The sequence below is a fragment of the Corvus brachyrhynchos genome, unplaced genomic scaffold (genome assembly GCF_000691975.1).
Source record: "Corvus brachyrhynchos isolate BGI_N302 unplaced genomic scaffold, ASM69197v1 scaffold466, whole genome shotgun sequence".
In the NCBI taxonomy this organism is placed as follows: domain Eukaryota; kingdom Metazoa; phylum Chordata; class Aves; order Passeriformes; family Corvidae; genus Corvus; species Corvus brachyrhynchos.
Genome location: NW_008238635.1, coordinates 1128322 through 1137201, shown reverse-complemented (window position 1 = coordinate 1137201; position 8880 = coordinate 1128322). Strand labels below are relative to the sequence as shown.

The 8880-nt window shown below is 54.2% G+C and overlaps 1 protein-coding gene across 1 annotated transcript in view; it reads right to left on the bottom strand.

Moving 5' to 3' along the window:
- PAPPA2 (pappalysin 2) overlaps window positions 1-8880 on the bottom strand; it is a 96124-nt gene that overhangs the window by 72723 nt on the left and 14521 nt on the right. Inside the window, exon 3 of the mRNA XM_017737395.1 lies at window positions 8141-8874. Coding sequence (XP_017592884.1) covers window positions 8141-8874 — 734 coding nt within the window. The remainder of the gene's footprint in view (window positions 1-8140; window positions 8875-8880) is intronic.

The window sequence follows — 8880 nt, the reverse complement described above, 5'->3', positions numbered from 1 at the left end:
TCCCAAGTGTCTCCTCCTCTCCCACAGCACCCTGCTTTTCACAGGGCAGATCTCAGCTACTGGGAAAGAGGGAGAGCTGTGGACTGGGTGAGATGGTGAAGGTGACCCTACAGCACATGTGGCAGTGAGGAGGTGCCTAAAGCCCAAGAGCTGGGACTGGCGCACATCACCTTCAGCACCAGGCCTCAGAGAGGGAGGCCGTGGAGATCTCTGCTAGAATCAGTCCAGGCTGGAGAGAAACACGGACTAATGTGTCTCAGGAGGCAGCCTGGTCACCTCCTGACAGGAGGCATGGCTGGCAAACGGGGGCCAGACCACAAACTGGTTTCTTCACAGATGCAGAAGGCAGAACCCCGAGCTTGAGGCCATCTCCAAAAACAGATGAGGTGACAAGAAAAAAAAAAAATTTTAAAAAATCAGTCTCTCTCCTTCATCCAGCCTCCCTGACAAACAGGGCAGCAGAAAAGGCACCACAGACACTGTGAGGCTGGGGAAGACGAGCCTGCAGCCAGCTGCAATGGGCATCCCATCCCTCAGCAGGGTAGCACAGGCCAGCAGCAGAAGGCAATAAAAGGGTGGCAGAAGACCAGGGTGCCACCCTTCCAGTCCCTGGCCTGTCACTTCTGTTCCAATTCCTGGGCACTGGCAGGATAAGGATGCTTTAACAGGCCTGACAGCAGTGGATCATCGTGCTGAGCAAGGATGATGCTCCCAGGGCATTGAGCTAACTGCTCAAGAGGAACCACACAGCCCTGTGGTCAATAAGCCCCTCCTCGTGCACTCTTCACCACAATAGCAATGCCTAGTCTTCCCAAAAGATCCAAAACTTTGCTACATTCACCCTAAACTCCTCACTAAAGGACAAAACTTTGCAAACATGATATTGGTCAGAAAGGGCATTGAGACAGAGGAAAAGAAGAGAAATCTGTTCAAGCCAAATGTCTCCAAGTTGCTTTTTATGTGCATATATTTATTTTTTTTTAGGGTAAAACCAAGTCCTAAGCCTCCAACTTATTTTTAGATCCAGGCAACTGGGTGTCCCAGCCAGAGCACAAAGTGCACAAGCCAGTATTCTAAAAATGCCTTCCTCACAGATATAAAAAGGACACAAGATAATTTAGTGGGGAAATTCTGTAGTGTAACAATCATACATTAACAGAAGAAAAATAAAAATCCAAGGCTGCCTCTCATCCCTGGCACAGCCCTTGGGAGGCAGCAGTCACAAACATTCAGCATCCTCATCCTTCTTAAAGCCTCCAAAGCGAGTCCTCTGCTTCACACCATCTCAGTGGGTTTGGGTGATGCTGGACTCCTTCCCTCTCACCCCACTGCCCTCTGGAAAGGGGCGAGTTGATTTCCTAAATAACAGTGGTGGCTGGGCCAAGGAAAACTAAGAGCAGTATGTTCACTTAAGGACTCCCGTGGCCGTAGCTCAGGCTGCCAACCCAGGAAGATTAAATCATCCCAGAGGCAGCACCAGTGCCAGCCGCCGGGGTGTCCCCCCAGATGGCTGCCGAGCCCCTGCCACCTCGGCTCTTGGGGTCTCACGGGCCTGGCCAGCGCCTCAGCTGGCGTCCTCCACCCACAGGCGAGGGTACAGGAGGATGAGGAGGAGCCCTGGGGAGGCCTAACAAAGAGTGACCCCTCCCAGCCATCGGACACATGCTGTTCCTTCACAATTGCCATCCCAACACAATCGGCCCCCCTCAAGTGAGCCCCCCGAGTCGGTGGTGTTTGCTAGAACAATAGCTCACATCTGGGACAGCTGTTTTCCCCGAAAGCACCCGGGCTGCCTACAGCCACTGGGCAGGGGTCCTGTGCCCTCGCTCACACGCGGATCATGTTCTCCCTCTCCCACAGAGATGTGGTCACCCCTGGGGGGACCTAGCAGGTTCCTCCAGGAGCACACAGCCCGGCAGCTCCAGGCTCACTGGAAGGCTTATGGGAGCGAGGGAGACTCATCCTCCCACAGAGGCTTGCTGGAAATTAACCCCCGAGCCTTCGACCTCGGCGAGAAAAGGAGCGCATCGCCGTGATGTTATTCCCTAAGTTAGCACCCAAAAAAAGCAGGGAAGATTTGTGCACATCACCAAGATGGGAGTGGGAGCCACCCCTTGGAGATGGATTTGGCTATGCTCCGGTGCTGCTCCTCCAGCCCCGTGGGGTAACACGAGAGAGCTCTGGCCCCACCAGAAGTGGGTATCACATGGAGCCCTCTGCCTTTGGAAAGAGCTCCCGAGAGCCTGCACGGGCCCTTGGCACCTTAGTGCTTGGTTATTTCCCTCTGGAAAGAGGTCACTCCCACAGTCCCACTGCCTTCCAGCTGCTGGATGGGCTGAGTCAGACCCTGCTCTGCCACATGTGCCTCAGAGGGAGTGTCCATGCTGGAGCTGGCACCACCACCTCCTCTGCCACAGCAGTGCAGTCTCCCACCGTCCCAAGTCTTCCCTCTCGGGAGCAAAATCCCACTGCTGGGCTCCTGGAACTAAGGGTGGTAACATGCCAAACACCCTCCAGTGAGAGAATATCCATCTCCAGACTGTCCAACACTTTGAGAAGGTCAAAAGCAAATCTGGGGTCTTCACCCCCAAGCTAGGGCTCTGGGTGGGCTGAGGCACAGTCACATGGATGCAGCCTCCAAATCCCACCACAGGCAGGTGACTTGGGAGACATCCTGCCCACTTGATAACGTGGGCTTTACCAAAGACATCCCCTCCTATTTTTGCTAAGTTTAAAAACTGTTAATCCACAGGAAAGCTCAGAGAGAAGGGACTTTCCTAGAAGGAAAGGAAAAGTTTTCCAATGAGCTCAAATCCAAGCACTCAGGAAACTTTAAAGCACCCACCAACAAACCATCAGGCTCCAGCAAAAAGTCCTGTTTACTCCTGCACCCCCACAGTCCCAGCAGGTATCCTAGAGAGGAGAAGCAGCAAGCTCAGAAGCCAGTGAACCCATCACTGCCACTTTTGGGGTCTCCAAAGCACTCCCCTCCTCACCCCTTAAAAGCCCCAAGCCCAGCACTTGAGGCTTGGCTCTTTGGATACACCAGGACAATATTTGGCCATACATGCCAGTAGGACTCCAAGAGGTGCCATCGGGAGCTCAAAAGCAGCCAGAGCTCAGGTCCTGAGTAGAGAACCTCCTAACCATGCTTTCTTCATGGGACCAACGTAGTTTCTCCCACTCCACAGGCAATGGGAATCACTGAAAACACCCTCTCCCATGCACCCTTCCAGTATCCAACCACCACAAGCAGCAGACACCTACCACCTCCAGTTGAGTCTGTTCTCTGCAACATCGCCAGTGGCCTGAGATTGTACCCAACGCTTTTACTTTTGCAATAACTCTGCACATACCTGCCTTCTTTTGCACTATGAAAGACCTGCTAAGGTTTCCTGTAGCAAGGGGAGAAGAAGGGGAAGGCAGTAGCTAATTTGAATGCTGTTTTTGCTGGTTTACCATCTGGTTGGGATTAAGGTCTGCGCAGGTCAGCTCTGGCCCCTCATTGCCTCACCTGCTCTCAATTGGACACCCTCAGGTCCAACCTCATTCAGCTGAACATCTCCTGACGAGGGGCTGCTCAGGTGCCCAGGGATGGCTCAGAGCAATTCTTTCTTCCTCAGGGGCTGTCCACCAGAGACTTTTAGTGAGGTTAATCTGGATCAGCTTTTGAAGACAAGGATTAAACTGCAGGAGGTTCCCAAGCAGCCTTAACCCAATTAAGCACCAGTCCCTTAGGAGGGAGGCCAGCTAAGCTTGCGTTAAAGCCCATCAAGTGTCCAGTTAATCAGGTACATTTTAACATCACAGCCTTGGTCATGCCAGCGGAGGCCACCAAGCCTGGAGACACCTCGTCCGTTTTCACCTCCTTTTGTCACTTTGGTTATTTCTGCCATTACTTTGGGCAACAAGATGAAAGGCCCAGCAGCTCTGCCCTTACCCACTTTGCTCTCCAGACTCCCCTCCGGTTTTTCTTTCACATTAACTGTGTCACACACCAGCTTCTCATTGACTAAGTGCCCGAGGGGGAACCCTTGCTGAGTGTTAATTGCTGCTAATGAGCTGTCGCTGCTTTCCTTCCAAGAGGACCAATTACAGCAGCACTCAGGCTCTGTGAGAAGATGGGAGCCTGCAGAAAATCAAGGCAAATTTTACTCCAGACCCTGACATTGGACTGCCAGCAACTCCTGGAAAACACTTGAAGTCAGGATAAAACTGGGTAAAGGATGATAGTCAGTAGCTCTCCTGATGTTGCTGTCCCCTTGTTCCTCATAAGGTGGCCCAGGGGTGAGTGGGAAGTCTGTGACTTGCTTCCCATGGCCCCTGCTTGGGAAGTAAGGGTGCCTTGTGTGGGGTGCCTTGCAGGGATGTCTACACACAGCTCTTCACCCGAGGTCTTGCTCAAGTCTCCCTCCAGCCACAAACGCACAGTCCCGCTGGTGGGTGTCACCCGTGGGTGGTGGCCCAGCTGGCTCCCAGCTCAGCAGGGCTTGTCTTGTTCCATGTGCTACCAGAGGAGGTGCAGGAGAGACTCAGCAATGTGATTCAGTGGCCGCTGACACCATTTCAGCACCAACCCTTATCCCAGCTCCTGCCTTGGCCACAGCTGGCTCCGTTCCCACCACAGTTTTCACAGAACCCTGGCATGGTTCGGTTTGGAAAGGACCTTAAAGATCAACTCCTTCCAACCCCCTGCCATGGGCAGGGACAGCTTCCACTACCCCAGGTTGCTCCCAGCCCCATCCAGCCCTGCCTTGGACACTTCCAGGGACCCAGGGACAGCCACAGCTTCTCTGGGCACCCTGTGCCAGGGCCTGCCCACCCTCACAAGGAACAATTTCCCTCTAATATCTAATCTAAACCTGACCTCCTTCAGCTTAAACCCATCCCTCCTTGTCTGTCACTACACACCCTTGTAATGAAAATAGTAATAATCCTTTCCAAACCTCGTTTCCCTCCCCTGGGTGAGGGTATAAGCTGGCACCAGCTGTAGCCCTGGAAGTATAACGAGATGTTCACCAGCTAAGAAGCACTGAAGCCATCGCTGTTCCTGAGCCCTTCCCTCTAATTTACCTCTCTCTAAGCTGCAGCCCAAGAGGGAATTTTAAATCAGGGATATGTGAAGATGGAAAAAGCTTTGCTTGAGTGCTCACAATTGTGAAGGACAAGACACAGTATTGAGACCCTTCACCAAAATACATTGAATCTCTCTACAGTGCTGGTAAAAAGCTGCCCAGTGTCTCACTCTGACTTTCTCAATTCAATTATTTTTGGCTGTGCTAAGAAACGTTCACACCCAAACCACTCTTTGTGAAAGCCTTGAAATGAAATGGAGATTATTTAATCCATGAAAAAAGATCCCAAGATTTTTGGTCTTGCCATCTTGATCTGAAAGGAGATGCAGAGATCACCTGCAGTGGGGAGGCTTCCCTCTCCCCTGATTCTCCCAAAGCCACAGCTCCCTCCTGGGCTCTGGCACAGGTGTGGGAAAGCAGAGATGTCTGGGTGAGCAGCAGCCAGCTTGCTCTCCTTCAGCTACAGCCCCAGAGCTGTTGTTCGCATCAAAGCACCTGGCTCCCATTGTGCCGCCTTTCCGCAGTTTGTTAAATTTTATTTCACATTATTTCTCCCGTTCTGGCTTCCACCCTAAAAATCCTTCTGTAAGTTCGCCAGCTGCCCTGCTCATTTAAGTATAATACCTTACAGCAAACGCAGCAGCACTCAATCAGCGGGAGCTCTGCCTGAATAAACCCCTCGGGCTGAGGTCCCCTGCCTCTGTGTCTTGGGGTTCACCCACCAATTTTGGGGGACCAAACCTGACACCAACCTGGCCACGCTCTTCGGCAAGCACAAGTTCACCTCGGTTTTTCCCAAACACACACCCCCTAGTTTCCCAGTGGCTTCCCCACAAACATTCTTCCCCAGAAACCATCCTCAGCAGGGATGAGCACAGCGAGGGTGGATGTCCACCAGCATCGCCAGATTGCATGGGGCTTTGAGCAATGTGGTCTAGTGGAAGGTGTCCCTGCCCATGGAACTGGATGCACTTAAAGGTCCTTCCCACCCAAACCATTCAGTGACTCCTTTTTTCTGTGCTCTCTGAAGAAGCCGGCCAAAAGCAGCTCAGAAGACCTCAGTGGCAGCAGGATTCAACTCATGCCCCCTCATTTCCCAAATGCCAGGCGCACTGGATTTCATGTTTCTGAGTTTGGTCTACAAACAATCATTTTTGTCCTCTGTGCAGACCAATGAGGTCTGCAGAAAGAAAATTGCAAAAGATTTATTCCCCTAGTGATCCCATTTTCCCATTCCTTTCCCACAGAAGCTAGGGTTTTTTTTGTTTTGGTTTGTTTTGTTTCCCAACTTTCAGGGGAAAATCCTGACAAATGGAAGCCCTGATTCATACCAGCAAAAATTTGGCCAATTTCAATTTAAGGTGGAGCCCTTCTTGCCTGAGGATGAAAACATTTCTCTAACCGCACACAGAGGCAAGGACAGAGCCTCTGCCCTGCCAAAGCCAAGGCCAAGTGGTGTTGGGTGCTGATGGCCACCACAAGTGGAGAGCTGTTGTGCAGCAGGCTTTTCATCTGCTCAAGTCTCCCTCGTCAGGGAGGACCTCCCCGTGGTCAGGAAAGCACTGCCACGCTGGCTCACAGCATGGGAAACAAGGGGACAGGTGAGCACAGGATGGCCATGGTGGCTGTCACCAAAGAGACTTCCAGAGGTGGGAGAACATCTGGGCAGGGTTGCTTGCGCAGGGACACGGTGTGATGGCTCTCTGTGTGGCTGGGAAAGGTTCCCCATCTCTCTCCTACGTTTTCTCAGGCAACTGAAGGATGGGTGAGAAAGGCTCGGGAAGGGAGGAGGGAAAGCATTGCTCCTCTCCCTCACCGCTGACAGAGACACCTGCTTCCCTCCTCCTTCCGTGTCCCGCCTGGAAAGAAGCTGAGAGAAGAAGCAGACTTGGGAAGAAGGGATTTACGGCTACAGCCTCTCTGCTCCCACAGCCCAGGGAAAGAAAAGCGAAGGAGGAAGAAGATCAAAGGACAGATGTGTCCCTAAAACGCTCCCGTGCAGCTTTTCTCCACAGATGCTGCCACGTGTGCTGCACCACTCCCGCTCCAGCAGGCACCTCTGCCTGTCACAGCACGGAATGAGTTTTCTTTGAGACAGAAATGGCTTTAAATGAAACATTAAAAAAAAGGAAAAGCCACGGCTTTTTTCCCCCTTCCCCATCTCCATCCAGAAAGTACATTTGGCAGAGCCCCGAGTGCTGGAAGCCATCAGCAGGGCTGTCGGCACTCCAGAGGCTCCAGCAAGGAGGGCAGGTGGGTACAAGCCACCGACTGCACTGAGGACGCTGCTCCCAACAGCCCAGGGTCCCCCATCACGTGAGTGGCTCTTCCTCTCCATCCCACCCCCTGCTCTGACTCCAAAGACCCCTGGGGAGAGCAAGAGTCCCCTAATGCATCATGTTGATGCTCCGTGGGTTTTAGTCCATGTGTGTTTTAAAGTTGTTTTGCACCTGCAGCACACAGTGAAGGCACACGGCCTTCTCCAACCAAGGGAATCTCCTTGCAGACATGACTCCCCCAGGGCAAGGTTCAGGGAGGCTTAGGCACACCCACCCACACCTTTCCAAATCCTGTGCCTCACATCTTGCACTGCTGGGTTGCCTCCTTCTCCCCACCCCAGCACTCAAGAAAAGGCATTTTGAACACAAATGAAGAAATCAGACTTTAGACACATCCAGAGAAGGTGGGGAAGGGCAGCAATTCCCCAGCTACATGCCTTGCAGGGGATCAGGGTAAGCAATATCCTTTGCACGGGCTGCTCTGCCCACCCCAGGGATGCCCACAGTCCCACTGGCATGTAACCAGAGGCTGGCAGCTCTGCACTGGGAATCCCCCTGCGGGGAAAAAACATTTACTGGCAGGGCTTCACAGAGGGTGCCATGTCACACCATAGGATTTACTTCTTTTGATGGCAAACACACCCACCCATCCATGGGAAAACACCCCTCTGCCTTCCCACGCCGGAAAGCCACTGGTCAGAAGCAACACCCAGATGCAGAGCAGAGGGTGGGGAGAGGGCGCATCCCATCCCTTGACACACCACCCCCCACAAGCCCCACGCCTACCGCTGGGGCGAGTCGGGGTCGAAGCAGGTCCTGGTCACGTCGGTGGCCCGCGGGTCACAGCAGTCGCCGTCGTCGAAGTCGTCCAGCATGTTGTTGCACTCCACGTGGCAGACGCCGTCGCGGCGCTTCCAGGAGAAGCAGCGGCCGGGCCTTCGGCAGTCGCCGCCGTCGTAGCCCGTGAGGGGATGCTCGCACTCGGGGTCACAGCGCTCGTTGCCCACCTTGCTGGGCTCGCAGCCCAGGAGGACGGCACGGCGGCGCAGAGAGGAGTTGTGTACGTCCAGCAGGCTGAGCTGCCAGGAGATGTTGTAGGGCCGGAAAGCTTCGCTCAGAGCCCGGTGTTGCCGCCAGATCTGCTCCCAGCTGACCGTGGGCCGCCCGCCGTCATCCTCCGCCAGGTTCACCACGCGGTACCGCACCGCCTTCCAGCCGCGCAGCGGCCAGTGCTGGTTGTAGTGGGACACCAGCTCCACGTTATCGCAGGCGGTCTGCCCACAGGCAGGGGGGCCCAGCGGCCGCAGGATGGGGGATGGCGGGGACAGCAGCACCCACTGCTGCGGGAAGGCACCCTCCCGAAAAGGCACCCAGCATTCCTCCGGGGTGGCAAAGCCAGCGGCCAGAGCCAGCCCTGCCGTCTCCTCAGCCACCTCCTCTAGAAAGGAACGCTGGAGGCGGGACTGGGACAAGGCACCACGCCACAGGGCCAGCCCAGCCAGGTGTCCCCGGAAAGTGTGGGTGGT